Source organism: Podospora pseudopauciseta, assembly GCF_035222475.1.
Source record: "Podospora pseudopauciseta strain CBS 411.78 chromosome 2 map unlocalized CBS411.78m_2, whole genome shotgun sequence".
Lineage (NCBI taxonomy): Eukaryota > Fungi > Ascomycota > Sordariomycetes > Sordariales > Podosporaceae > Podospora > Podospora pseudopauciseta.
Window position 1 is genome coordinate 622890 of NW_026946663.1, and position 27138 is coordinate 650027.

Below are 27138 nucleotides of genomic sequence, written 5' to 3' on the forward strand. Positions count from 1 at the left end.
GGAGATGCAATGATGCTCAGATCATACACCACAGCCGCTGATCAATGAATTGAAAGGATGAACTCTTGATTTTAACCAAGTAAACTTCGCCGTACCTGCACTACCTTCTTGAAGTCTCCATAACACATCTGAAATGTCAACATCACAGATAAACCAGGGCCAGAGTGAGTTCATAATATCAAGTATGTATCGTCGTGTGAAATAAAAACATCCAACCCCAATTATTACATAACAGACATTGGTATCATATAGAAGAGTAAACCCCCCATCCACCACTTCCTCTCCTCTCGCCTTCTGCTCTCACATCATCGACTCATTACTCCTTCTCACCACTCTCCCCTCTACACCAGTGTTAATCATCAGGACATCCTCAGACCCTTAGAACCATCTCCGCCTCCTGGGCGCAACAGGAGTCCCATAATCAGTAGCCGGCACCTCCCCCTTCACAGCCCTCTTCCTCTCCCTCCTCTTATGAATCCTTCCACTGCAGCAGCTGAAGAAAACAACAACAGCACCGACCAAGCTCAACACCGCAGCCGCGAGCGTCATCCAGGCAGCATTATCATAGTAAACCCTCTCCACCTGCAACCCCAAGCTATCCTCATCGTCACTATCCCACCCATTGCTCAGATTGCTCCTCACAATGCCAAACAGGACAAAGTCAATGATGCAGGTCACAGCCGTGATGATAAAGGCCAAGACAGCAACAAGAGACGCCAGCAGCGACCCAACCATACCCGCGCCCAGCGCAAGGATAAAAGCGATAAAGTTGAAGGCCGCGGCGATGGGGTGGAGGACCATGGCCTTTGTGAGCGCGCGCGAGGTGCGCACCGAGTTGTCAGAGTAGAACTCGCCAAAGGTCTGCTCGGGGGAGAAGTTGGGGTTGCCCGACTGCCCACGGTTGGGGCCGACGAGGCCCTGGATGATGCCGAGGGGGGAGTACCCGAGGCGGCGGGGGCATTGGCCTCTGTTTTTCACTCGTCATTTAGCATCATGGGGTGAGCGGTGGAGTGAAGAGAGGAGGTCAACTTACCGAAAGACATCATTCAAACAATACCCAAAAACACCAAACGTAACCGAGGGATCGTTTCCGTTCCGTCCACTCTCCCCATCAGCAAGATCGGGCAGGAAGTTGAACCCGCCATTGTTGGTCCCGCCGCCAGGGAGCTCGACCTTGAGGAGAGCGATAGATCTGACTACTGGGGCCGAGATGCAGGTGATGATCAGCAAGACGGTGGCTGAAAACAGCAAGAAGGTGCCAAAGTGGTGGATGAAGCCTGTCCGGGCCATCTTGAAGAGCCTGACTGTTGTGGGACAAACGTATAAACGTATCAAAATCACCGGATGATGAGAAGAAAGGGAAATTCATCCACCATCCAGAGCAGCTGGAATGTCTTTCTTGTATTTGTCCCATAAGGCCCACACCCTGAAACATGGAAACCCACCAGCCCAGCAAGGAACACTCAACCACATTCACACCTAATGAAGGCCGACGTCATCAGCCTGCCCAGCCCTTCTCAGCCATGCCGCATCGCGGGAAATCGGCAAGGGCCTCACCCATCGGCCTGACCAACCAGAAAAGCCCAGTATGTTCTCTTCTGTGTGTCTGAGAATCTGTGGAGGAGCGTGATTGGCGATCGGGCTGATGACGTAGCAGGAATCCGGGGCTGTGTCACATTGGGCTTGGCAAAGCACTTATGAACTTCTTGGCGGGCAAGGAAGCGGGCGGCCCTGTTTTTGGGCGGGATGTCATCTGGTTTTTTTGTGATTTTTTTTTTTTGGATGAGGTGGTTGGTAAAAGAGGTGAGATCATGTTTGATGAAAGAGTTGGCAGTGGGAGGTGGCATCGGGAAGGCGTTGAAGATGACAAAGGGACTTTGCATGTTTGGTATGCAGGGACTACCTACATACACCTAAGATCCCATCGTCAACATTGATGGTTGCTCAAAGAGCGATGAGATGATGGGAGAACCAATCAGACATTTTGGTGTACACCTCTGTAAGAGATCGCTAGCGTCATATCTAGGTGGTGGACTGCTGGCCACCGCAGTGATCTGATGCCACGCGTCTTTGTACTATATTCTCTTCAGCTGAAGAGAACAGCCACATTTGTGGGTTTATATCTCGTAATTTCAGCTTTTAGCCAATTACTTTGAAGGCCTGGACTAGCTCCAAAAGTCATGATGGTCTGCATACAGATGTCAAACAGTTCTCATATACGTGTCTAGCTGCAGATCCCCTGTAAAGACAGCTATGTTGTCGACAGAGGGACAGGCACACTAACATCAGCTTATCCGAGGGACCCTTGAAAGGTGATAAAACATCCTAGAGATCGTGTCATTGTTTCCAGTGTGTCAAAAGTAAAAATTCCGTTGGTGAAAGAAACATGGTTTCAACACTTCCTAACCTTTCCATGCCGTCTATCCTAGCTTTTAAACATCTTTTATCCCAGCATTTAAAGTCTATTGGAAGCTCGGGTTTGATTGATAACACTCAGTTTTTTGAGACTACAAGACTATCTATCCTAGCTTTGCTGTTATGGCCCATCCCAGTTTCAAATGTCATCTCCTCGAGCTTGTTGTACCACCTACCCCAGCTCTATGTATCCACTAGAAGTGTAGATTCACGTATATATCGAACAAGTCGGCAAAAAATGCAATTGCCGGGGTACCTAGCCTGTATTTTACCAAGACATAATAACAACGACATCACCCTTTCCAGATAGCTTGTTCATCGCATTCATCATCAAATTAGCATTATCTCACCCTCAACTAAACCACAACCTCACCCCCCAAACACCACACACACACACACACCAAGAAAAACTCTACAACCAATTCCTCCCCTCCTCCTCCCAAGGCCTCGTCGCCCGACTGTAATCATACCCAACCCTCCACTCACTCACCAGCTCCTCCTCATCAACCCCACAATGACTCTGCCCATCCCTTCCCCTAAACCACCCCAGCCCATACCTCTTCCCCACCCCCTCCAGCCACCCCTCCATCTCCCTATTCCCAAACTTGGCCGTCCCCACAAAGTCATAAAGCATCTTGCTCTGGTGTATGTAAGCCAGCACACTCGCAATAGTATTCGGCTGCCTCGGCAAGAACACCCTCCTCCGTTTCAAATGGGTAACGACGCTCAACACCCCCATATACAACAGAATCAACAGAGCAAGCGTGAAGCTTATCCAGAAAGATGGAATTGTCTCCTGTCCGGCGTTGAGATCCGACGAGGTGGCGGCGGCTGTGGGGGCGGAGGAGATGAAAACACGGCCTTCGACTGTTGCTAGGGAGGTTACCAGCACGGTGAGGATCTCTGTGAGGATTGTGCCGAAGCCGACGAAAAAGACTAGCCAGTGTTTGTTGATTAGGCCTCTGATGGCTACCCAGCCAAAGGGCATGGCGGTGTAATCGAGCGTTAGCGTCTTTGGGGGTGCGTGTCGTTGGGACAGGAGGTAGTATGGTTGCATGAGGCGGACGTCTGTCTCTAGTGCTCCCCAGGAGAGCTTGATGCACACGGCCAAGACGGTTATTAACCAGGGGGCGCGGTCGGTCAAGACTGTGGCGGGGGTGAAGAGGAATATGGGAATGAGGGCGATGAAGGCGAAGATGCCGGATATCAAGGGGTATGCCCCGGCTGGGCGGAGCATCATGGGATGGGGATTAGCAGAGAGGTGGTTTTTGGTGTATTTTTCCCGTTCTTGGATGGAAGGGGGGTTGGTGTCGTCTGGGGCGAGGGAGGAGTTGCGGAGGACGTAGCGATGATCTTTTAGTTTGCTGTGAATGTCTTGGTGGGTGGCTACGTCCATGTCTTTGAAGTCCATGAGGATGTGGCTGACTGTTGCCATGGCGGCGAGGCCAGCGATGCCTTTGACGTCGGCTAATAGGCCAGATCGGCGGGTTTGGAGCTGATAGAATAGGACGCACCCAAAGGCGGCGATGATGACGAGTAAGGTTGTCAAAAGACGGGACCAGACGTGGTGTATCAGGATGCTCTTTTCTATGTGAGGGCGGTCCAGACGAGTGTTGCGGTCAGGGGTTATGATCAAAGAGGCGGCTCCAAGGGCAGGAACCAATGTGTTGGCGAGCAAGCTGGCTGTTGAGGACACAGCTACAGCATAGTGTTTGCAGTGGATGGCCCGAAATGGACGCAGCCAGACGAATTGTGTCAGATACTCAACGTTGATGGACTCGTCCGCCAGTGCTCCTCCTTCCTTGGATAGCTGATAGAACGGCTCAAGACGCATGACATCAAAGTTGGTAACCTGCCACATGACACCATATGTGACCGCAATGGCCATCGGTAGAAACTTGACAGCAAAGTACTGGGCGGTCGAGATATCGTTGGGTGATTGAAATTTGACCAGGGCGTCCTGGGCAGAGCTTCGGTAGAGGATTTCCACGGATACGGCCATAACAATGGACACCACAATCAACCATATCAAGTACGGCCATCTCATGGAAAATGGCTTCCAGTTGGGCTGTGGATAAAAGACCTCTGTTTTGCTGGCGTTTGTTGGAAAGGTCGTCTGCCTCATGGCAAACTGTCCTGGCTCGTCCTCCACGTTCGGATCATGGCCACCAACCAGGCTGAGATCAAATTTGGACTGAGGGCTGGTGTCCTCTGTCATGACCACCTCGATTACTTCTCCGCGTTTGTTGGCCTCATTCTGTGCCATTTTCTTCACTGTGTCAGTGTGAGATAGCCGCCTGCTGCGTCTCGAGACGGAGAATGTGCGGCTCGGGGGTCGTTCCGTCACGGGAGTTATTGCCAGCAAATAATCTTCCGTGATTGTCGCTTCCGCTTTGATGCCCTTCCCCAAGCCCCCCGTCAACTTCCCCTGTGCCTCTTGCTCCTGTATTGCTTTCCAGAACTCTTCATCGGCTTTTGTCGCAGGGCCCAGCGCGCTGCTAACATCGAACGTTGGTGCTCTAGAGACTCGTGGGCCGGGTGCTGGTGGTTCCTCGCCTCCCAACGGGGCAGCGGACTTCATCAACCCAAGGTCAATACCGTCTTCCTCTTCCGGAATCGCATCGTGGCGTCGTTGTTGCTGTCTCTGGGCAAAACTGGGGCCGGCATTCCGAGATGGTGCTATGAGGGTGGGCGATGATACTGGCTCATATGCGCCGCCTCCATTGCCCATGAACGACGTCCATCCAGTTAAGGCTCCCCCATAAGTGTGGCCAACATCATCGGCAGAACCATAGGGTCGTTTCCCAAACTGTTGTCGTAGGCTGTCGTTGGACTGGAGTGACACCAAAGAAGGCCGTGGGGGGATTACAGCCCCTGTCTCGTCGCGGAAGTTGTCAAAGTCGGTAATGTCAGACACGGTAGATATCCTACTGACAGAGCCTGAAGTGGCAGAACGGAGTGGAGGTCTTGGTCTCGGTGGGTAGGAAGGATCCATTGCCAGGTATCATGACATGGTAGTCAACCCAGATCCGGAGAGAAAAGGAACAAGTAACGAAACAAAGACGACAAGACAGAGGCAACCTGTCGGGATTTGGCAGTTAGGTGACGACAACAAGGCTCTAGTGACGAGGGGAAAGCCAATATGCAGGCCTGGGCGCTTGTAAATCTAGGTACCAGTGGGGCTGAGGTCAAGATGGTGTTTGAGTGGTCCAAGTGGTGCCTGGGACCCCAGTCTCGGGGACGAAAAGAGCCACAAGAGAACGACAAGCCAAAGGGGGTCTCGGTCGGGAGGCCGATAGGGCTGAAGGTTGATGGGCTGTGGCGATTGAGGGACGGGGGATCTCTTGGCCGAGCGGTTGTCCTTGATAGCTCTCCTGGAGCCTCATCTCACGTCGACACCAGATCTTTTGTCGGAAAGAGAATATGGAGAGGGCGCATGGCTTCCAGAAAGGGCATATATTCCCCATGTGAAGGCCCCCGCATAGGGTGAGCACGAATTCTTGATTCCAGAGCCATGGTGGGGGAGATGTTGCAGATTGCTGACCCCAAGCGCGATGTTCTGTTGCATTGGGGTCTAAGCTTAGCAACCCTGGGGGCCAAGAGATGCCACAGCGCCCTTCAGCGGGCCTAGGTGTGTCAACTTTCCATCACGATCATCATGCTCCTCTCCTGCCATCCATAAGCAACGTTCACATACACCGTTTGGCTTGGTGAACAAGAGTTCGTCTCATCAACGGTCTGCAACCTTTCAATCGTTCCGACGTCACCAAACTTGAAAAATGCTGCCGGCGGCCTATTAATAGCCAATCAAGGTGAGGTTGCAGTTGAGGTCACCGGTCCCCTCCCAGCTGCTCGGCATCCAGTGAACCTTCAACTGTCACCATCGGCAATCCTCGCCACACAACGCAACGCGATAAATAGACGGACCTGCAGCAACAGAGTCGACTACTGCAGCCCCTCCGCTGAACTACGCAACACAGCGTTAGCCATGGGATGGCAGCAACAAGTGTATCAGGTCGAAGCCCCCTTTGCCGCTCGGCTGGGGCCTCCCGAGCTTAAATCTCACGCCAGCATGACAGAGCCTCGCCATCTCACCGTCGGGATCGATCCTCCCCCGCTGACCAGGGGCTTGTTCAGATGACTGGCCACCCACCATTCGTCCCGATCTGGATACCCAGATGCCAATTATCACCGTTCCACGCCGCAGTATTGCTGACGGCATCACACCCAACCCCATTGTCATTTTTTTTTCTTCCAGTGGGTGGTGTCCACAATCACTTTGATAAATGGCACGTTATACGACACTTTTCTTGTGTTTGCTGCCTACCATCACCCCGCTGTTGCTGATGGTGGAAGCTTGAACAGATTGGCCTGCTCATGTCTTGTGCCTCACGACTGATGACCAGTAGCAAAGATCCAAATATCCAGATATCCAAATATCCAGCTGGTTAACCGTTCTTCAAAAGAACCTGTACCAGAGTATCTATGGAGATCTCTCCTCTGCCAAATTCGGCCGAATCCTGCCTCTGTTACAGGTGACATTTGCCAGAATGCGCTCCCGTCCAGCGATGCGTTCAGCCCACCTATGGTATTGCGATGGGGGCCGCGAAGTCAATGCATTATTCTTCAAAGCTGGGAAGTGGCGCCGGCTATGTCAGCTCCTTGATGTGATGTCTTGACGGGCGTCCTTGACATCCTAATAGAAGCTCAATATTCCAAACATCCACATCTTTGCTGTATCGCTCACTGACCTTACACCATCACCATCTGTTCAACGCCATAATCTCTTTTCCACACCACCTACCTGACTCCATCTAGCAAGAAGACTTGTCCATTTTACTAAAATGGTCGCCTCCTTCGTCTGGACCGCAGAAGAGGCCAAATACCTCAAAGCCGTCCTCCGCTGGCAAGACGCCCCCTCCTCAGACGACGACGCCACCGCTACCAGACCAAGACAACCCAGAAGGAGACCACCCCCTCCCCCGCAGGCAACTATCCAACTTCCTTCCCAAAACCGCAGGCAACCCCAAGAAAAAGAAGACCACCCACCATCAGGTGAACTCCGCGTGTTGGTCCTTGGGGCGAAAGGAGCAGGGAAATCCTCTCTTTTGAGCAGAGTACGCCCCCTTTCTCACCTATCCCCTCCCATCTGTTCGCTATCTAATACAGACTTGAAGTTTTCGCAAGGCACATTCCCTCCCGCCACCCAACCCACAGCATCAACAACAACGTCACCATCAGGGGAGTCCCACTCAGGAAGCTGCCGACATCCCATCTTTCTCCTCCCCTCCACAACAGGGGACAGCAAAAAAAAGAAATACATCATCGACGCGCTAGAATTCCCTTCCAATCAGTCATCTTCGAACCCATTGCTGGAGCAAGCACTGGCCATCACCGAGGCGGCGGTTGTGGTCTATGACACGGCAAGCGCCGATTCTTTCAGGTTGGCGAAAGGGGTGGTGGAATTCATCTTGGAGCATTTCGACCCACTCACACCATCCCCCAACAATAGCGCCAACAGGAGGGTTTATCCAGTGGTGCTGGTGGGGAATAAATTTGACAATGACAAGGAGAGAGAGGTTAGCGAGGATGAGGGGAGAGAGGCGGCCGGGAAGATGGGGGTTAGATGTATGATGGGGGTTAGTGCCAGGACGGGAGAAGGGGTACAAGGGGTGTTTGAGACTATCGGGGCGGAGGTTCTAGCTGCGAAGAGGGCAACAACTACGGCTAGGGAAGTGGGGAGGGAAATGGTTCAGGGTGGTGGGTATGAGAAGGCGGGCAACAGGCCCCAACTTGTGAGGCAAGGAGGGAGTGCAGGCGGGAGTAAAAAGAAAGGGGGTTTACTGAGAAGGATGTTCTGGGGGAGGAAACTCCACACGCGACAGGGGGTTGCTTGATTTCGATGAATATCTGGCTGTAGAATGCCGAAGAAAGTGTCCAAGTGGTGTAAGTAGTGCAAGCGAGTGCCAGCAGCATCAAGAGTTCCAACACAAGCGCAAGTCTTCACACAAAATGATGTCAGAAATGTATTGAACTAACCCAACCAACCCATCCCTAGTCCATTCCACGAGAAAAGAAAGCCACAAACCATAACAAACAAAAAGAAAACATCATCTCCCTCCTTCTCCCCTCCCCAGTCCAGCTGTATGACTCAGTTCACCCCTCCCCCCCGTGTTTTGATACCCCGTGCCCTTCTCGTTCCCCTATAAACGCCAGGGCGCAGGTCTCTCTCATATGCGAGCGCTAACAAAGCACGCGAAGATGGGTATGATACAAAACAGACCCTTGTCAGGAGATCTGCCTCTTCTTCCAAAATGGAACATGAAAGTAGAAATTATACGTCTCCATCTTCTTCTTCTTCTTCCTCTCCTCCCAGTTCATCTTTCCGAGAAACTAACTGACGCCTTTTCATGCATCCCTGGTAGAAAAAACAACAAAAAAAAGTGACGTGTGGTCGGATAGTGCGCTCGTGTATCCAACACGGCAAGTTGGTCGAGAAGTAGTAGGGTATCATGGATCTGTTCCATTCTTGGTCTCAGTGCGGGCCTCGGGCTGCTGTGCCCATCCCTTATATATTGACCGCTTGCTCGGTTGCGATCGGAAACCGCCAAAAACAAAAACTCCTATCCCAGGTCATGAATGTGCAAAAGCAAAAAGGCCTCCTTTTTAGTCGTAGCCGGCACCGCGTTGCCAAGGACTTGGGCTGTTGAATGTTAGCAAAGTTTCATCGGTTCTCCACCCAGAGATAACATACCTAGCGTTGTTTTGTTGCCGGAAGGCGCCCGGACCTGGGCTGTTGTTCTGGTTTCGATAGGGCGGAGAGCCATCAAACGGACTGGGCGCCCGCATCGACCCGTTGTCTTGGTACCTCGGCGGGCTGCGAGGTCCGTCGGCGGGGAAGAATGGCATCGACGGATTGGCTGGAGATTGGGGGCGGTTGCCGTAGCCCTGGTTGTTGTAGTTCGACTGGGCGCCAAAGCTGTTGTTGGAGTGAGCACCAAAGCTCTGGTTAGAGTGAGCAGAAGGCACGCCGAGCCTCTCGGTCTGGCGCCGGAGCGAGTCCGATGTAATAGATTCGGCGTCATCATCCAGGTCCATGCCTTTGTTGAAACCCTCCTTGCCGCCGCGAGCGGTAGCCGCGAGCGCGTCCAGCTCGGTAGTCGTCGTGAGGTGCGTCTGAGACTTCATGAACGAGGTTCTGTCATCGGCCATGTAGGTGTAACGGCCATCCGGGTTGTCGCGGAAGATGACAATGACAGTGGTGACAATGAGCATCAACAGCAAAACCAGCGCAAAGGAAGCATTAGCAATCCACAACACGACGCCCACAACGCCAGTGACGAGTCTGGGCTGGTTAAAGACCTCGGTGAAGATCATCAAAAAGATCGAGTTGACAAAGTTGATGGCGCAGATGGCAATGTTGAAAGAGTTGGTGCTCTTGTCCATCCATGGGCGAAGAACGCTGGCGGCAATCAGGGCGCCGGCTTCAATGATAAGAAAACCCACGGCCTGAACGGTTCCCGAGTGCTGCGCAAAGGCGATGAACATGGCCTTGAGTCCCAAGTAGCCAAGGTAGGGCAGGATGAAGTAGTAGGCGGAGGCTCTGAACTGCACGTAGAGGAAGCCCCACTTGTTAAGTGCCTGGGGGTCCGAGAAGAGGATATAGGCCGGGTTGTTGTGCATGACGATGGAGCGGCGGGCAATCATAATCACCTTGAAGGCGGCCCAGCAGAGCGTGGTCGTCATTCCGATCAGGAAAAAGACAGCCAGGACCATCAGGGCAGCCGAATCGTTCTGGGTGAACTCCCACAAGCACATGATGGCCATGGACGGGAACCCGATGAGGGTAAGACGGAACAAGATGCCCTTGAGGACCGTGAGCCAGCCGTTGCGGAAGTCGAGGAACTTGTCGCTGTCCATCATCTTGTTCTTGACGGCCATCTCGCAGGCACCCTTGAAAGCGGCCACGGCCAGACTGACAAAAATGACCATCAAGCAGAAGAAGGCCACGCAAGTCATGAAAACGTTGGTCGACTCGATGCCTGCGCGGAAGGCCACACGCTGGATCCCGTACACGATGTAACTGCCGGAGCTGGTCTCGATATTGGCGCGACGCATGAGGTCCCGCTTCATGGCTTGCCCGAGAGGCTCAGCGATGCTCCTCGGCATCATGGCCACAGAGCGCTTCGCGAGGCTCATACCAGCTTCGATAAAATCCAGAGATCGCTTCTCAACTTGCACGGAAACGGTCGTAAGCGAGTCGAAGATGGTGGCCGGAGTACCACCAGTGGCGCGCTGGTACCAGGTAAAGATGTCCTGCATGAACTCGAGACGAATGATTCCCATGCTCCACTGGAAATCCTGGGTCCACGACATGACAACAGGCGGCAGAGGCACACCAGTGAGACCAAGCATGGCCTGGGCCTGGAAGTAACCAAAGAGCGAGAGGGCGTTGGCAGCGACGTGGGAAGCGGCATTGTAGTGGCCGAGACCGGACATGATAGCCGACGATGTGAGAGCCAAACCAGCGACAATGGCAGTAGCCCACTTGACACCAAGCAAATCCACCGTCTTTCCGTTGGAAATATCAGCCTCCACGCAAGCAACAGCGTTTCCTGCCTCGGGACCATCCGTCATGGTAAAAATCACCTTTACGGTGGCGTCGAGATCGGGGAAGTTGTAGGCGATTCCAGGTACTTGTTCCAGGGCGTCACCGGTAACGGGAAGGTTGAAGTTGAGAGGAATCTTGCCTGCTGTCATGGGACAGAGACCAGCCAGACCCATATCGCATGGGCTAACTTTTTGCTTGATGATGGGGAAACCATAGGCCGAGACCTCGACATCGAAAGTGACGTTGCCCTGGACTGACGAGACAGCTACAATGTCGACGTTGGCTGTTTTGTTATTTGGTGTGAAGACGACCTTGAACAAGCTGGCGCTGAACAGCGAGTTTTCCTGACAAGAGTTGAGCGAGTTCGACTGGAGAATCGGCTCTGCCATTGCTGGTGCGACGAGCGCCGCGAGCGACGCGAAGGCCGCAACGGGCCGTGTTAAAGATAACCTCATGGTGACCAACAATCGATTCAGATGACAGGCGACAGTCTAAGCAACCTGTGCTTTTTTAGAGAGTCGGGAGTTGGCGTGAGGTGGGTGAGTGGTGCGGCGTAGTTGGTTTGTTTACTCGGTTTGAACCAGTCGCTTCTTTTGCGGTCGTCCGTTGCCTTGTCCGTCGAGTTTGCAAAACCGTGAGCCGCCAGCGTGCAGGTGTCGGTAGAGAGAGCCTGTATTTTTGGTAAAGAAACAGACTGGAAGATGAAGAACAGCTAAACGAGGCGCTGAGAGTAATTTCGAAGGGAAACCAGGGAAGAATGCGGAATGAAGACGGCGTCGAGTGAAGAGGCGCGCGCGCGCTGTGAGAATCGAAGGCGGGTTGCTTTTGGTGTCGATTGTTGGCAGGGAGAATAGTAAAAAAAGCGAGAGTATGCTGCCAAACAACGGCGACCAGTTGGCTAGTTACGCCAATGCTAAGAATTCCGCCACCTTTTCTCTCAAAAACGACAGTGAGAAGAAGGAGATTTTGCAATCATCAAGCGGATGCAAAAATCCATGTGGTGGTGAGAGGTGGAAATGGAAGTCTGAGTGAGAGAAGCGGAAGACGAGGGAGCATTTGGGATTAGGGGGGTCTGAGAGGAAACGGGGGACACAGCGCTTGTGTCGCGGTGCAGCAGGTCTTCTGTCGTAATGAGCGCACGGGGGGGAGCGGGAAGCGCCAATGCCTGCCAACCGTCTCTGCCAGGGTAGCGCCCGTTAATGCACGCTTGGAGATGAGATCGCCATGTTAGTGCACGACGATACAGATGTCATGACTTGTGCCCAACGGCGGGTCGACCGCTATCTCGTGGCCGGGTGTTACAGACTGGGCTCTAACAGTTCAACCTCACAGCGCGTAGCCGAGACCGTCGAACCCCTTATTACTCAATGCAGTGCTACTGTCGGAGAATTCGATTTCTTCATCGACATACATGATGGATGGATATTTCTCATGAGCAAAACAACAGAATGAAGAGACATTCGTATTGCATTCCAAGAGTCTTGACGCTTTCTTGGGAGGCGCTGGGCGAGACTTGGGAGGAATCGCCAAGCAGGGAATTTGAACATGTTGTTCTCCGCGAGTTCCGTCATAGCATTCCGTTCCCTCAACGGTGAGAGGGTGCGATCATCAACACCGCCCCCCTCTTGCGAGCTTTCCAAGATCTTGTCTGCATCTTGCACACGCAAGCTCCATCTCTTTCTGTCACTACCAGCCACCGAACCGATAGAAAACGTTGCAAGTCCATCCTAGAAATCGGATACGGATTGTAATGAAGGGGACTTGCACAGCCCCCCCACCAATATCCCGGCAATGAAACGGGAGCGCCCCCCCCGCTTCAAAAAGCTCGCTCCGGTCCACGTTTCTGACCAGTCCGTTTTGTCCGTGTTGGTCGCCATGATCACGGCCCGTTTTGGGTGGGAAATCGACAGGCAAGAGCAAAAGATGTCATTTGTTTATTTACCACTTCCCTGGTTCACAGGAGGCAGCCTTCATGATGTCTGCAGATGCGGTGGCGGCCAATCAGGTCGTGACACCTCCCTCTGATGACATGCAGCAGGTACAAGGTGGTGTGCCCCTCCAGGCTTCAAGGTCCAGACCACTGAGGGCGCCAAGAGGTATCAATGGGAAGACGAAATCGTCAGTCTCTTGGGTTTGTGATCCAGAGTTTGGACCTGGAGAAGAAAAGACAAATGGAGTTGTCAGTCCGGTCAGTTGCTCCCGTCGAACGCACATCCATGGCGATCTCCCACTCTCAAACATTGGCGTCTCTCGGGAACTGCAACATGCGAAACGTTCCATCTGATGTCCCGCCAAGGGTCCCTGTGGTTATCATTCTTTTTGGTCTGGCCCTCACGAGACCGCGAGAATGGTGATGGCAGTTGATGAGGCGGAGCATGTTTGCTCTCTTTTTACGAGCTTGATTTTTGATGACCGGACAGCCTCTCCGGGGAGTGACGCTTGAGTATAAGTCGATACAGTTGAACCGAGCGCAGCGCTACTTGACACATGTGGCTGCCGCTGGTCATCCCATGTCGAGCATGAGAAACGGCGACGGTGACACTCATCCTTCAAATAGCTTGGGCCTTCTTATATGGTGTCCCGTGAAGCCAAATGATCCTCTCGCAGGCACAGGCGCGGCTCCCAGATTAAACAAGATGGACACAAGGTCCATCTGGCTCAAGGTCTTGATGGTCACTTACACACAAACTTGGCAGGGGTTAGGGCCCAGAGAGAGGTTGTCTAATCTGACCTCTGACTTCCCTCGCTAGAGGGTTAGGGTCTCCCTGCATCAGCTTTATTAGATGCACACGATAAGATAACGTGTCTCCCACATGCCAATGACCTCATGTGAAGGTAGCTCTAAGCAACTACCCCCACCATCATCGCTAGCATCACCGTATAGACTAGACAGCTATTGGCGACTATCCTCACTGCATCTTGGAACAATCAACCGTTGAACCGTCTCTGAACCCAAGACCCTGTACCTAAACTCCCACCCATCTGCCCACCCGGCACCTCCGACAAACATGTTCCTCCTCCGCCGACCACCTCGGTTCAGACCATCCCGCATCTTCAGCCATGTCCCCCACCAAAAGCCAACACCCAGATCACCACCACCACCATCACCACAATCCCTCCGCTCCTATCCCCAACCAAGATGGCACTCCACCAAATCCCCTCCCCCAGAAGAAGAGGAAATCCACCAGCGCATCATCCCCCACAAGCGCAACCCCTACAACCCCTCCAACAACCGCAACCCCTACTCCTACCGAACCTACAACAATGACCACTACATCCGCCTCCAAGCCGCCGAGCCCCTCCGCGGCCCATCAAAGATTACAACCACAGCCGTAATAGCCATCGCCACAACCGCCGGCCTCCTCTTTTACTTTGCGAACCTCGAAAAGGTGCCCGTGTCCAACCGCACCCGGTTCAACGTCTACGGACCAGACTCCTCCACCCTAAAGTCAGTAGCCGAGATGAGCTACAAGAGGTTGTTGATCGAACTGCAAGATCAAGGAGCGAGGATACTACCCGAGTGGGATCCACGGACTGTGAGAGTGAGGAGGGTGATGCAGAGACTCATTCCCTTTAGCGGAATGGGCGCGAATCAGGACTGGGAAATCTTCGTCATCGACGCCCCAAACCAAGCCAACGCTTTTGTCCTGCCCGGCGGAAAAGTCTTTGTGTTCAGCGGCATCATGAACCTCGCCCGAGGCGACAGCGCCCTCGCCACTGTTCTAGGTCACGAGATAGCCCACAATGTCGCTGGGCATTTTGGCGAGAGGCTATCGCAGGACATTGGGAAGAATATCCTTTTGTTCAGTCTCATGCTGCTTGGGGGGGTGATTGGGATTGGGCCGTTGATTGCGGGGTGGTTTGGGACGAGCGTGATTGATATCACTTTTGGGAACCCGATGAGCAGACTTCAGGAGACGGAGGCGGATTATATTGGGTTGATGATGATGAGTGAGGCGTGTTTTGACCCGAGGGATGCGGTGGGGTTTTGGGGGCGGATGGAGATGGTGGGACAGAGGGAGGTTGCGAGGGGAGGAGTGGATGTACCGGAGTGGGCGAGCACGCATCCGAGCAATGCTAATCGGATAAAGAAGATACAGGAGTGGCTGCCCGAGGCGATGAGGAAGAGGGAGGATAGTGATTGTAGTACTACTGGGTCGACGGCGGATGCGTTCAGGCGGGCGTTGGAGACGGGGGGGTTTATTATTATGGGGTGGTGAGGGGAAGCGGTGTGGGGGAGGGAAAAGCGCCGTTCCAAGGGATAGGATTGTGATTTTCTAGCGTGGAGTTGGGGACATTTTGTTTTGCCACCCGTGAGGGTATGTAACATGAAGGGCAGTGTATGAGAGAGGGATGTAAAGTAGTTGCTGGGCTGTCTACACCACTTGATCAATTTACAGAGGGAATAAATCATCCAAGGGCCGTCAACCATGGTTGCCATTGATCCGAACCCAAACAAAGTCTTGGATACTGAAATCAAATATCGGATAAGCGAACTGTCAAGCTCAGACTATGTATCATCTACAAGCAATGCAAGCCCGGATAGTGGATAGTTGAAGCTGAGATCTTATATTGGGAGTGGCATCATGGTGTTGCTTCAAGATATGTGACAAATCACTCTTTAGAAATCTCTTGCCCGTGTGACTCTTGTAATCATGAATCTATAGATATCACCGGCCACACCCTCTCTTACAAGCCTTTACCCACATCAAAACCACCAAGCAAGATGAATCCAAACATCTCCACTTCGAAGGAACAACATCGCCCCTTTTCTCTATCATATCTATACCTATACAAATACTAAACACAGTGGTATCACTCCCCATTCCACTCCCCATTCCACTCCCCATTCCACTCCCCTTTCCACTCCCCTTCCATTCCCTCTCCCCTTATCAACCTCCCCTCAGATCAGCGCCAACCCCCCAAAATCCCTCTCATCAATCGGCTTATACCTCTCCGCCAAAACCTCCTCCACAGTCCTCTCCAACCGCCTCTCCCTCTTCGCCTGGTCAAACCTCTCCGCCAGCGCCCTCTCAATCTCACTCACACCCTCCAACTTAGCCTCAAGCTTCCCCTCCAGCTTCTCCTCCGCCAAGTAAACCTTTGCCTTTGCCTTTCCATAAACCTCCTTCCCCTTCTCCACCGTCCTCTCAACAACCTCCCCAATCTTTTTTTCTGCTCTGAAAAGTCCCTTCTCAGCCGTCTGCCATCCTTCTCTGCTTGCGTCTGCTACTCGCTCCTTGATGGCGGGGGCATTATGCGCCAGGTCGACGACGGCGGAGGAGGCGGTTGATTCGATAGCAGGGGAGTGGGACTGGGCCCAGTTTACTGCGGCGATGACCTCTGAGTTCCAGCGGGACTTTGCCTCTTCTAGGAAGGAGGTGGTGGTGGAGGCGAGGGTTTGGCGGGGGATGTAGGTGTGTGTGCCGTCGGTGGTGATGTAGGATGATTTGCGGGGGGGGAGGGTGGAAGAAGACAGGGGGTTGAGAGTGTCGAGGGTGTGGGATTGGGAGCGGAGGAGGATGGATTGGACTTCGCGGTTGCGGCGGTGGGTGTGGAGGGCTAGGTAGGTTAGGGAGAGGGTGAGGGTTAGGCCTCCGGTCTGTTTGTTATGTGGCTGGTTAGAAATGAATGGGAAGGGTAAAAAGGGGGAAGGGGGAAAGGGGGGAACATGCGAAGCCGGCTATGAAGCCCATTTTGGTGTTTGTCGGTGGTGGTGATGATGGTATGAACCCTGAAGGTGCGCGATTAGGGGAGGAGCGCGCAAAGGCGCAACGCGGTGACCCGGTGGTCGGAGGTTATGCGATGCTCAAAGGCAGGAAGGAATGGAAAAGCTGCAGTTAATTGACGCTTCCCCAACTGAAGCGCATGTTGTTCAGATAACCGTTGGAAGCACCAAGTCCACGAAGTGACGTAGAGAGATGGGCTTGTGAACAACAGCAAACAGGGACCCAAGGGGCACCCGGGCTTGGCACTCATCCCGACACCGTTAGCCCCCACTTGTAGCTTTTGCGCTCCCGGCCGGCAAAAGAGACGGCCGGCGCTGATAAGATCAAAAATTCATAGGTACCGTACCGGAGCGCAAAGACACACAACACACCAGTTGCCCATCCCGCCGAGGCGCATCCGAACCCACCCACCACCCCGGCGCACCCATTGACGACGACGACGACGACAACTTTGATTCCCCAGCCTTCCCAACCCAACCTCCCCACCTCTAACCTACCTACCCCCCCAAAACAAACCTTCAAAATGGCCGGCGGCCACGTCAAATACCGCCACCTCTCCCGCACTTCCTCCCACCGTCAAGCCCTCCTCCGCAACCTCGTCACCGAGCTCGTCCGCCAGGAGTCAATCCACACAACATGGCCCAAAGCCAAAGAAGCCCAGCGCCTCGCAGAAAGGCTCATCACCTATGCCAAAAAGAACAACGAAACCAGCAGGAGACAAGCCCAAGGCATCCTCTTTGTACGTCCCTTCCCCCTCCTCCCCTTCCCCACCGCCCCCTCTAACTAGCAAATATAGACCCCCGACGAATTAATGCCCAAACTCTTCGGCCCCATCCGCGAGCGCTACCTCAACCGCCCCGGCGGCTACACCCGCGTCCTCCGCACCATGCCCAAAAACAAGTTCGACCAGGGCGACTCCGCCATCCTCGAGCTAGTCGACGGGCCAAAGGACATGAGATTTGCCATCACCGCCGCCGCTGTGGCAAGAGACAGGAAATTGGGGACGGGACACACGGACATCACGATTAAAAATATCCAAAAGGTCACGCAGTTTAGGCCTGAGGGGAGGGATCAGTTTGAGGAGATGGTTGAAAAGGTTGCCGGGTTGCAGCTGAACATGAATGAGCTCAAGGACAAGGCGGTAAAGAAGGAGTAGATCAGACAAGATGGGTGTGTTTTGTATAATATGGGGGTGGGAAGGTGGTGGTGGGAAACATGCGCGCAAACAATTCTTCACAAGTGTAATTTTACAAAACAGCTAGAACAAAAAGGCATGTATGGGAGGGCTGAAAACCACCGGAAGGTGGGGGGCAAAAAACATAAAGAACGAGCAAAAACGATTAAAAACTAGATTGAATCTTCTCTATACGCATCCGGGTGAAGAGACTATACAAAATCAAAAGTGTCCCCCTGCTCCTTGATCATCTTTCCTACCCTCGAAGTCCCCACAATCCTCTCCAGCTTCATCAAGTCATACTTGCTAAACATCACCCTGACCACTCCCTGTCCGTGCTCCACCATCAAGCTCTGCTCGCTCTTCTGGAGGTAGCCACCCGCAATCTCTCGGTAGAAAAGCGGGTTGTCCGGTAACGAGTACATAATCACCCTCTTGACACCCTTGATCTGATACCGTCTAAAGTGGTGGGCTCGCTCGGTGTACAGCAGCACCTTGTGCCTTCCCGTCAGGAAATGAGACCTCGCCCTGGAAGCCTCGGGGATGTCCGCGTATTCGGATATGGTACCAAAGGTGACAGACTCCACGATGGGGTTATTGGCGAAGAAGTTTCTGACCCGGACAAAGTCGAGATAGGAAGGGATGAAGATGAGGGTGCCGTTGGCGTCTTTGGCATTGCGCTTGGTGAGAAGAGGCACGATGGCCTTGGTGAAGTAGTTGAAACGGGCGTCTGGGTCGGCGGCGACGGTGGGGGCGTCGAAGCGGCTGAATGTTTGGCGAGCCTTGACAGGGAGATATTGGATTGTGCCGGGGCATTCTTGTTGGAGACGGACTTTGCCGGCCCAGTTGTGACAGTGGGCACGCATGAGCTCGGCCAGTTCGGGGGTGTTGAAGGCTGAGAATACGACAGTCTGGCGAAAATACTTGGCCTGATCGTCGAGGTACCAGCTGCGGACACGGCTAAAGTCGCAGCCGTGGGCGTCCTTGGGCTGGATGTTGAGGTGCTCGAAGATAAACTCGACGTGCTCCCAGTTCTGCATCAGGAGAGCGTCGGCTTGATCGACAATGACGAGCTCGATCGACGAGAGGAAGTCAAAGTCGACCTTTCTTTCTTCTTCGGAACCGATGGCCATACGGAGACCCAGAGGACTGGCAAAGATGATGTCCGAGTTGTAGAACTGAGAAAAGTACTTGACAGATTTGCGGGTGAACTTCATCCCGAGGCGGAACATGTCGTCGTCGTTGCCTGAGAAGAGGTCCCGGAAATCTTCTGGCTTGTCATCAGAGAACTTGGAAAGCTTTTCGATATATCCGTCTTCAAAACGCTTCCTGTTCTCCTGCTGGTCTGGTTGGCAAACAGAAAGAATGCTGTCGACCATCTTGACACATGACTGCCTAGTTGGGAGTAGCATGAGAACTTTGGGACGGGTGAAGCCCTGATCCCTAAGCTCGAGGTCTTCGTTGGCATCGGCTTTGGCGAGTCTGGCGTTGTTCTTGATCACTCGGTCGCGGGTCTTGTAAAGATGATTGAGAGCATGCAAGGCCGCCAGATTCCGAAGATCCTGTGATGATCCAACTGTTCTGTCGCAGTACAGCATATCCCGGTAGTTGAAAAGGAACGGTGCCACGGTCTTCTCAACAGAGCCAAAGGTTGATCTTTTGGATTCCATAACCTCCTTCAGCCGTTTTTTGAGATGCAGATTCGAAACATTCGTTATTGGTGCTGGTAATGGCAACTCCTGTCCATCCTCAGTCTGTGGATAACTCCAATAGGCCCTGGTGGACTCAAAAGGCTGCCGTTGCATCTTCCATTTTCCGTTTTGCGCAGCTCGCACTCTTGCCGGTACTGTGTTTTCGTCGGGGTTTGAGATGTGAGTTTCGAATGGGTCGGTCTCGTCCAGATCATCGTCCTCATCAAAGAGATCTTCGGGTTGGATATCAGCGGGGTCCTCCTCAGCCTCTTCAACTTCGTCAACATCTCTTTGCTCTTCCTGCTCATCGTCTCTCTCATCCTCGTCGCCAGATTCTGGCGCTGGCGCTGCCTCTGGTTGATTGTCCTCTGCTGGAGCATGGTCAAGCTTTCTCCTCTTTGCCTTTTGCGGGTTAGTCTCAATGAGTCTCTTCATGAGATTTACATATGGCTGAGCGGACGTGGCATCCTCCTCCTCATCCGAATCCGAATCAACAAGACTCATGACATCAGACTGCTCCTCCTCCTCATCTGGAACACCTTCATCTTCACTTTGGGAATCACTGAATTCTGTCAGTCAGGACCTTTTTGTTTCAACGAGTTGAATGACCTACTCATCATTCGCAAGTCGTGCGCTGTCAAACTTGGCGCTGCGTGGTTCTGTCGGTGCGCGTGCTCTTCCTCGCCCTCTACCTCTCGTTCCACCTCTTCCTCGGGATGCAAATCCTCCTCTTGCGCCGCCTCTTGATCCTCCACGCGAGCCTCCACGCGAGCCTCCCCGAGGTCCTCCTCTAAATCCTGCACCTCCTCTTGGTCCCATCTTTGACCTTTGAGTGAATGATTTTGTGATGCAATTTGACTGCAACAAGTCAACCGATGGCAGTTTGCCAGAAAAGCTGTATAAATTTATTTTATTTTCAGCCTTGCCGCGCCGGCAATCCAGTAAGCCCCATGCCAAGAGACAAACCAACAGGGGTCGTTAGAAGTGCCCCACTGAAAGCCGTTCGCAGAGGTCCCGCTGAAAAAAAAAAAAAAGATGGGCAGCCTCGCGGGTGCTGCAGAGTTGAAAGAAAACTGCCCAAAAACTGCCCCGCCACTTATCAGCTTATCTTAGCGCGCACAACCACACAGGTCCCGCATCTGCTGCAAAACCAAAAATTCGAGGTCTGACCCCAGCCCACCGCAGGCTCAGGCTCAGGTTCGTGCCAGTTGAGTTGAAAGAAAGAGAAGGGTCCATTTTTTGCTGGCCAGTGACGAATCTCCTCCCCGACCCGCTCAGAGGCAGACTTCCCTTGTCTCCTCCCCCCATAATCTACTCCATAGCTGGCCGTCAATTTTCCCTTTGCCTTACCCCGGGGTCCAACGTCCACTCATTCCCGATAATCGTCCATCACCACTCCCAAACCACCACCCCGAGACCACCCGAGACCACTCAACATGGCTGTCGACCAGGAGAACTTTGTCCACCTCACCAGGCCGCTTGCGCCCACCCTCCTGGGCTTCGGTGCCGGTAGCGCCCCGCTTACCGTCAACATCCAGCCCCAAGTATGCCAGCCCCTCCTATCCTACCTACTACTCCCGGACCGGCACTCTTCCCCCAATGGCACCTTGATGTCTAGACTGGGTGTCATGCTGTACGATCGCATTCTTGGAAGGCTAACCGTGCCACCTCTAGTCTGTCTTCTCCATCATCGACCATGCCGTCCGCCGCGATATCAACGGCTCCAACTCGAACCGCGTAATCGGCGCCCTCGTTGGCACCCGCAGCGAAGATGGAAGCGAGGTCGAGGTCCGCTCTGCTTTCGCCATCCCCCACGTCGAGACCGACGACCAAGTCGAAGTCGATGTCGATTACCAAAAGAACATGCTCGCTTTGACTCTCAAGGCCGCCCCCCGCGAGCAGCTTCTCGGCTGGTACACCACCTCCCACGAGCTCAACTCTTTCTCGGCCCTTATCCAAAACTTCTTCGCCTCCCCAGAGACCGGCACCTTCCCCCACCCCGCCGTCCACCTCACCATCTCTTCCGACGCCGGCAGCGCCATCTCCACAAAGACGTACGTCTCCGCTCCGGTGACGGTTGTCTCTGAGCGCGCCGCCGATACCTGTCTCTTCATTGAGGTTCCTCACAAGCTGTTGATCGCCGACTCGGACCGCTCTGCCCTGAGCACCGTCTCCTCGGCCGCCCATACCGAAGCTCGCGCCGCCCCTGTTGTCTCGGATATTGAGAACCTCGCCCAATCGCTCGAGGTTGTCTCTGACCTGTTGGAGCGTGTTTCCGGATTCGTCGGTGAGGTCCTCGACGAGGAGCGTGACGGCTCCCACGCCCTCGGGCAGTATCTTATGAACGCCTTGTCTCTTGCGCCCAAGGTGTCCAACCTCCAGATCGAGAACGACTTCAACAACCACATCCAGGACGTCCTCATGGTCAGCTACCTGGCCAACACGATCCGCACCCAGATCGACCTGTCGCAGCGTCTTGCCACAGCCACCATTGTCGGATTTGGCGGCGAGGCCGGTGAGAAGAAGGAGGGCGAGGAGGGCGAGAAGAAGGAGGGCCGTGAGGGCGGCGGTGGCGGTCGCGGAAGGGGAGGGAAGCGTGGTGGTCGTGGCGGTGGCCGTGGTGGAAATCAACAAAGGGAACCGAGGGAGCCCCGGGAGAATGGCGAGTAGAAGAAGAAGAAGACTCTTGAAAAATAGATGATGGTCTTGTTCGGTTTCTTGTGCACTGATATCCTCCTCTTCTTTTGTCTGCTTTTCGACGGAAAAGAAACGAAAATGTTGTTTTTCTTGGTTCTCTCAAAAAGCAGGGTTTTTGCGGCGGGATATTTTATGGGGGTCTGTCTACATGGGAAAGAAAGTCATGGCGTTCTTTTTTATAGGAAAGGGGAAATAAAAACATTCTAAAAAGCGTGATCTGGGGAAGTCTAGCTGATGATGTGAGTAAGAAGGGTCTAATAGGGGGCATGATCGGCAAGAAGTCATGGCAAAAGTGACGGGTAGGAAAGTGACGGGTAGGAGGTTGTTGTGTGCGGGAAAGTTGGGTAACATAATGTCAGACACGGATTTGTGTTCAAGAGACTGCGCCCATCCCTAACCAACAACAAACCCCCTACTACCACATAAACATCAGGTCGATAGTATCTACAGTTCATCTTCCCCAAGAACCACACTTGACACATCACGCATGCACAATTAATCAGCAGTTAACAGACCCTGTATTGCCTATCTCACATCTATAAAAACCCTCGCCACACCCCCAACACGAAACAAATACAACATTATATCGCATTAATTCTATGTTGAGAGAGGCCTCTACTCCTGCTGTAACAATTCCACTCGCCTCCCCCTTCCCCCGATTCCATCTTCCCTCCTCCCCTCTGCAACCCCAACAAGAGAAAGAAAGAGCTAGAGTGGGGATGATGAGAGGAAGATGCCCGCTAACCTTTTGAAAAACACACCCGTTCAATTTTTTCTTCATTCAAGGTTGTTGAACACCACCCTTGATAGGAAAAGAGAAAGCACAACCCCTCCCTGTACGCCTAAAACGCCTCGATGCAGTTCACGTCCCGCCACCCACCCAAGCCAACAAAAACCCAGACTTTTGCGCCTTCATGAACTTTACGTTATCCATTTCGAACCCTCTTACTCGAACGACACACACTTTGTTGATTAGGGATTCTCATCATCAAGTCGAGGGTTTCTGCGGCAATGTGGCTGGGTTGCCGTAGTTCGGTAGGTGGCTATATGTCTGCTGTCCTGGCGGCCCGTTGGACTTGGGTGCCATGTGTGGTGGACCGCCCATATGCTGCGGCGCATGCGGGGGGATGCCGTGCAGAGGTTGATGCACATTGTGGTACTGCGTCATGGAGGCGTTGGAGCTCTGTCTCGTCATACTGTAGGCACCGGGCACCGGCCCATAACCGGGCTGCGGCATTGGCTGCGGAATCGGCTGCTGGTACCCGGCGTAACTCAAGTGAGGTGAGTTGAACTGAGGATGCGGACTGCCGTGGTGAGAGCTTGTTCCTCCATATGAACCAGCCGGCGGCGGCGTAGACTGCTGCATGGGGATTCCGCCGCCGGGCACAAAAGACTGCGTCTTTGGGTTAAAGGACTGACGGCTGTAGCTCCCAGGAATTGGATGCTGGCTCTTGGGATCGTTGGGGTTGACATTGACAGGAAGCTGTCCAAAGGCATAAGGAATCCCAGCATGGCCAGGAACAGGGCTCCCCCGCGGAGGCGGATAAGCACCCTGAGTGAAGGCTGGGGGCTGTTGAAGTTGAGGTTGGGGCTGCGCCTGGGGTTGTGGTTGTTGCGGCCATGCTGGCTGCTGAATGGCCGGGACAGGAGCGTTGTACATCGGCCCGGCCACTGGGGGGGCATTAGGAGCCTGGTAGGCCGGCTGAGGTGGCAGTGGAGCTCTTGGTTGTGGTCCAGCCGGAGTCTGAAACTAGGCCGCAGTTAGCAAGGGAGGTGTTGGTTGAAGAGAGCATACACGGAACGTACGGTCTGAGGCACGGCATTGTAATGAGGAGGATATCCATTGCCAGGCATCATCTGGGGAGGATGCGGTTGGCCAGGTCCATACATGGGCTGCATGGTGGTCTGATACACCGGTTGTGGCGGCTGTTGCTGCTGGTATTGCCCGTTGAACTGAGGTGCAGCGACCTGATAATACTGAGGCCCTGCAGCCGCCCAGGTAGGTTGTTGGGGCCCGCACCAAGCAACGAACTGCGAGCGAGACTCAAAGCCCTCGTTGTCATCTCGTCGTTGCTTGTTGACCTTTCTTTTTCCACCGTTGACTCTATCCTTGGCGGAAACAGAGCTGGCACGAGAGACACCATTACTGTCCTCGCCATCTGCACTGTTGTCAGCAGACGGTCATGCGCGGCGCGCGGCAAACAAACGCACCTTGGTTCTGATTCTCCTTATTTTCACTACTTCCAAAAATGCGTTGACGGGCTTTGTTGTACGCCTCTTCTCGCTCCTCTCGCGTCATCCTGCAGGGCTGGGGGTCAGACAACATAGCTCTCTTCAATCACAAACATGTACACTTACTTCTCCCGAGGGACAGACTTGTCCTTGCCATCGCTGCCAGCTTCCGAGGTTGGCTTAGAGGGAGCCGCACTTGTGGGACCAAACTCTCCATCCTCACCCCGACGCATGATCTTTCGCGGCATCACGGCGGGTGCCGGAGAACTGCTATTAGGAGTGTTTGCTGCAATACTAGACAGAGAGGGAGGGATCCGGCAGAAGGGCGTCCTAAAGATACGCACCGCCCCAGCTTGGGACTCGAAGGAGTGTGTCATATGGTAGTAGTCTGCCAGTTTATGCATCAGCATTCTGCAGAATGAGTTGCTTGGAGGCAGGTCCATGAAAGGCTCTCTGTCGGGTACAACGTCAGCAATGTCGGGAACAGTCGGCAAGGGGGAACTGCGTACTTTGAATCCTGTACGAATTCGATCACCTGCTGTTCCAATCGTAAAAGAAAGATGCGGTCCTTGTGGGACTGCATAGCTTCCAACAGCTTCTCGTCTGGGTGTTGGCTCAGGAAGCCGTTTGCCATCCCATCAGGCGCGACTGCTCCGCTGACAAGAGGCAGCTTCGCATCTGAGGTAAGCTGCTTGTCGGAGACACCACTTTGGGGGGTGACGATTCCCTGGTTTTTGTTACCAACCAGGCCATGGTGGGCAGTCGCTGCTCGTGATGGCATGTCGCCGATCTGGATGCGGTGAATGCGAGCGGCCACGTCTGAGCCCATGCGCGAGCTGGCCATGTAGGAGCCGCGGATGGAAAACGCATCGTCGTCCTCGGCCGCAGCCTTCACGCTGGCACTGTCATCAGGACGCAGCGATTCCTTCTCGTCTAGAGCGAATGTGGTCCCGGACGTGATACTTTTGCCGTCCAGACTGGGCGGCTTCGTTCCAAGCTCGGAATTTGAGTCTGCTCGTTGCGAAACGTCGTCGGCTGGTGTTTGGCCGTTGCTGGCTCTGCTTGACCTTTCCACGGCGCCGGACAGAGACCCGTTGGCCACAACGACATTAGACGGTGACGCCTCGAGCTTCAAATCCTTCAACCCCTCAACAACCTTGGCATCCATGGACTGAGCCGTGCTGGCCATCTTCTGCGCAGCTGGTGAGATGTTCGATTCCGGGGTCGACATTTCGAGCGCGGGGTTGGCCGTGACTACTGGCGGAACCGGAACATCGACGCTCTTGGTGGTCTCCCTTTTCTCCTTGGGCGGCGATGGACCTGGTGATTTCACAATGGTAGTGGTGGTGGAAATGTCCTTGGACGCTGATGCAGCGGCAACCTGAAAGCAATCACTTATCAGCAAGCATGTTCTGCGGCTTCAACAAGAGGCGGACAAAGGTTCAGGGCATACTCTTGCAAACGACAGTCGCTGGTTATCGGTCACCACAGCAGAGGGAATGGCCGTCATCGTGCGACCTTTGTTTTAACGAGCGCAAATAGAAAATTCGTGTCTGCCTGTGTATCGAAGTTTCCGAAGACAAACGAAAATGCAGATGGTTTCGGTCCAAGAAGTGTCAGGCGGGGGAGGCCGGTTGACTTCGTAATAGGGCAGAAAGCAGAAGAGTGGCGGTCCGGCAGAAAGACGAAATCAAGAAATGAAACGGAGCAGAGCTGTCAAGAGCGAAGGAAGTGCGTCGGTATTAATCATCGTTGGTCTTTGTGGCCGTGATCGCAGGAAGGGGTCTGTCTGCTGGATGAGGGCGACGACGATTCGATCGATCCAGGGGCGGGATGTGATGGTTGAGCTTTTGTGCACTCCAGGTGGCTACCTTATCGCAGGACTGCACAGGTGCCCGTCGTTGTCCGACCGTCGGCGCTCCAGACGTCTGTACTGTGTGCCTGGGGTTCTCGACACAGGAAGCCACAATTGGGCAGTTTGAAGAAGAGCAGATGGCTCGGCCGGGTGAGGGGCGGTGGTGGGAGGATTTCCAGCGTCCGACAAGTCGTTGTGGTTGCACGAGGAAATCTGGTGAGGAGGCTTCCAGGGTTACAGGTAGGTGCACCTTCTCTCTCTTTGCCCGCTGGAGCCAGTGGCAGCGGTTTGTCAGGCAAGCGGGCCGGCCCCGGTTTTATTTTATAGGCGGAGCTACCAAACAAACAAACGCGGACTTCTCAACGACCCAGGGTTATGCAGCTGACTTTCCTTTGCGCAGCTGCGCCGGCCATGCTGAATTATCAGCAATGCAAGTGCCCGAGCACAAACCGGATCCAAAGCAGGCGTTGATGACATTGGGTCGGAGGAGAGGCATCATTTGGGGGACTTTTTGCTGTCAGCGCTCAGGCCGCCAGACCCCATCTAAGTTGACCAATCATCCACACATCCTCATTCCCGTCAACCTTGAGCCTCGATTCCAGCACCACGGCCCCCATGTGTGCAGTTTGCAGATGCCCACGTCACGATGTTTATGAGCAGTGGTATCGGCAGCTGGAATAGTAGTGCTGTTGTCCTCACGATGTTGCTGCTTTAAACATTCCTTGTGACACGCT

At 53.8% G+C, this 27138-nt stretch overlaps 11 protein-coding genes across 11 annotated transcripts; 4 read left to right on the forward strand and 7 right to left on the reverse strand.

The window, feature by feature from the left end:
- Nucleotides 1-88: 88 nt before the first annotated feature.
- On the reverse strand, nt 89-1764 carry QC763_201380 (uncharacterized protein). Its single transcript, XM_062909174.1, has 2 exons — nt 1034-1764; nt 89-967 (listed from the first exon to the last, which is right to left on the reverse strand). The coding sequence occupies exons 1-2, from the start codon at nt 1288-1290 to the stop codon at nt 379-381; spliced, it is 846 nt and encodes a 281-aa protein (XP_062767932.1). The 5' UTR covers nt 1291-1764; the 3' UTR covers nt 89-378.
- Nucleotides 1765-2827: 1063 nt separating this feature from the next.
- Nucleotides 2828-5410, reverse strand: QC763_201390 (uncharacterized protein; the record flags this gene model as incomplete). The annotated part of the gene is made up of 1 exon (XM_062909175.1): nt 2828-5410. The coding sequence occupies one exon, from the start codon at nt 5408-5410 to the stop codon at nt 2828-2830; it is 2583 nt and encodes an 860-aa protein (XP_062767933.1).
- A 1363-nt stretch (nt 5411-6773) lies between these two features.
- QC763_201393 (uncharacterized protein) lies at nt 6774-8531 on the forward strand. Its single transcript, XM_062909176.1, has 2 exons — nt 6774-7532; nt 7593-8531. Exons 1-2 carry the CDS (start codon nt 7260-7262, stop codon nt 8310-8312), a joined length of 993 nt encoding a protein of 330 aa, XP_062767934.1. The 5' UTR covers nt 6774-7259; the 3' UTR covers nt 8313-8531.
- A 105-nt stretch (nt 8532-8636) lies between these two features.
- Nucleotides 8637-12205, reverse strand: FLC3_1 (putative flavin carrier protein 3). Its single transcript, XM_062909177.1, has 2 exons — nt 9170-12205; nt 8637-9118 (listed from the first exon to the last, which is right to left on the reverse strand). Exons 1-2 carry the CDS (start codon nt 11479-11481, stop codon nt 9082-9084), a joined length of 2349 nt encoding a protein of 782 aa, XP_062767935.1. The 5' UTR covers nt 11482-12205; the 3' UTR covers nt 8637-9081.
- A 1829-nt stretch (nt 12206-14034) lies between these two features.
- On the forward strand, nt 14035-15246 carry OMA1 (metalloendopeptidase; the record flags this gene model as incomplete). Its single annotated transcript, XM_062909178.1, has 1 exon — nt 14035-15246. One exon carries the CDS (start codon nt 14035-14037, stop codon nt 15244-15246), a length of 1212 nt encoding a protein of 403 aa, XP_062767936.1.
- A 683-nt stretch (nt 15247-15929) lies between these two features.
- Nucleotides 15930-16722, reverse strand: QC763_201415 (uncharacterized protein; the record flags this gene model as incomplete). The annotated part of the gene is made up of 2 exons (XM_062909179.1): nt 15930-16628; nt 16702-16722. 2 exons carry the CDS (start codon nt 16720-16722, stop codon nt 15930-15932), a joined length of 720 nt encoding a protein of 239 aa, XP_062767937.1.
- A 256-nt stretch (nt 16723-16978) lies between these two features.
- Nucleotides 16979-17957, forward strand: mrpl8 (54S ribosomal protein L8, mitochondrial). The gene is made up of 2 exons (XM_062909180.1): nt 16979-17494; nt 17552-17957. Exons 1-2 carry the CDS (start codon nt 17279-17281, stop codon nt 17909-17911), a joined length of 576 nt encoding a protein of 191 aa, XP_062767938.1. The 5' UTR covers nt 16979-17278; the 3' UTR covers nt 17912-17957.
- A 144-nt stretch (nt 17958-18101) lies between these two features.
- Nucleotides 18102-20439, reverse strand: UTP25 (rRNA-binding ribosome biosynthesis protein utp25; the record flags this gene model as incomplete). Its single annotated transcript, XM_062909181.1, has 2 exons — nt 18102-20182; nt 20234-20439. The coding sequence occupies 2 exons, from the start codon at nt 20437-20439 to the stop codon at nt 18142-18144; spliced, it is 2247 nt and encodes a 748-aa protein (XP_062767939.1). The 3' UTR covers nt 18102-18141.
- A 181-nt stretch (nt 20440-20620) lies between these two features.
- On the forward strand, nt 20621-22539 carry QC763_201440 (uncharacterized protein). The gene is made up of 2 exons (XM_062909182.1): nt 20621-21164; nt 21295-22539. The coding sequence occupies exons 1-2, from the start codon at nt 21057-21059 to the stop codon at nt 22288-22290; spliced, it is 1104 nt and encodes a 367-aa protein (XP_062767940.1). The 5' UTR covers nt 20621-21056; the 3' UTR covers nt 22291-22539.
- A 766-nt stretch (nt 22540-23305) lies between these two features.
- Nucleotides 23306-24643, reverse strand: QC763_0030790 (uncharacterized protein; the record flags this gene model as incomplete). The annotated part of the gene is made up of 3 exons (XM_062905517.1): nt 23306-24067; nt 24124-24476; nt 24529-24643. 3 exons carry the CDS (start codon nt 24641-24643, stop codon nt 23306-23308), a joined length of 1230 nt encoding a protein of 409 aa, XP_062767941.1.
- A 28-nt stretch (nt 24644-24671) lies between these two features.
- On the reverse strand, nt 24672-26859 carry QC763_0030800 (uncharacterized protein; the record flags this gene model as incomplete). Its single annotated transcript, XM_062905518.1, has 3 exons — nt 26003-26859; nt 25059-25930; nt 24672-25002 (listed from the first exon to the last, which is right to left on the reverse strand). Exons 1-3 carry the CDS (start codon nt 26057-26059, stop codon nt 24672-24674), a joined length of 1260 nt encoding a protein of 419 aa, XP_062767942.1. The 5' UTR covers nt 26060-26859.
- Nucleotides 26860-27138: the final 279 nt, after the last annotated feature.

Coding starts and splice junctions, on each gene's coding strand:
- QC763_201393 (XM_062909176.1), top strand. CDS start 7,260: ATGGTCGCCTCCTTCGTCTGGACCGCAGAAGAGGCCAAATACCTCAAA. Junction 7,533..7,592: donor AATCCTCTCTTTTGAGCAGA/GTACGCCCCCTT, acceptor ACAGACTTGAAG/TTTTCGCAAGGCACATTCCC.
- QC763_201380 (XM_062909174.1), bottom strand. CDS start 1,290: ATGGCCCGGACAGGCTTCATCCACCACTTTGGCACCTTCTTGCTGTTT. Junction 968..1,033: donor TGTTTGAATGATGTCTTTCG/GTAAGTTGACCT, acceptor AGTGAAAAACAG/AGGCCAATGCCCCCGCCGCC.
- mrpl8 (XM_062909180.1), top strand. CDS start 17,279: ATGGCCGGCGGCCACGTCAAATACCGCCACCTCTCCCGCACTTCCTCC. Junction 17,495..17,551: donor AAGCCCAAGGCATCCTCTTT/GTACGTCCCTTC, acceptor TAGCAAATATAG/ACCCCCGACGAATTAATGCC.
- QC763_201440 (XM_062909182.1), top strand. CDS start 21,057: ATGGCTGTCGACCAGGAGAACTTTGTCCACCTCACCAGGCCGCTTGCG. Junction 21,165..21,294: donor CCGTCAACATCCAGCCCCAA/GTATGCCAGCCC, acceptor TGCCACCTCTAG/TCTGTCTTCTCCATCATCGA.
- FLC3_1 (XM_062909177.1), bottom strand. CDS start 11,481: ATGAGGTTATCTTTAACACGGCCCGTTGCGGCCTTCGCGTCGCTCGCG. Junction 9,119..9,169: donor CGGCAACAAAACAACGCTAG/GTATGTTATCTC, acceptor AACATTCAACAG/CCCAAGTCCTTGGCAACGCG.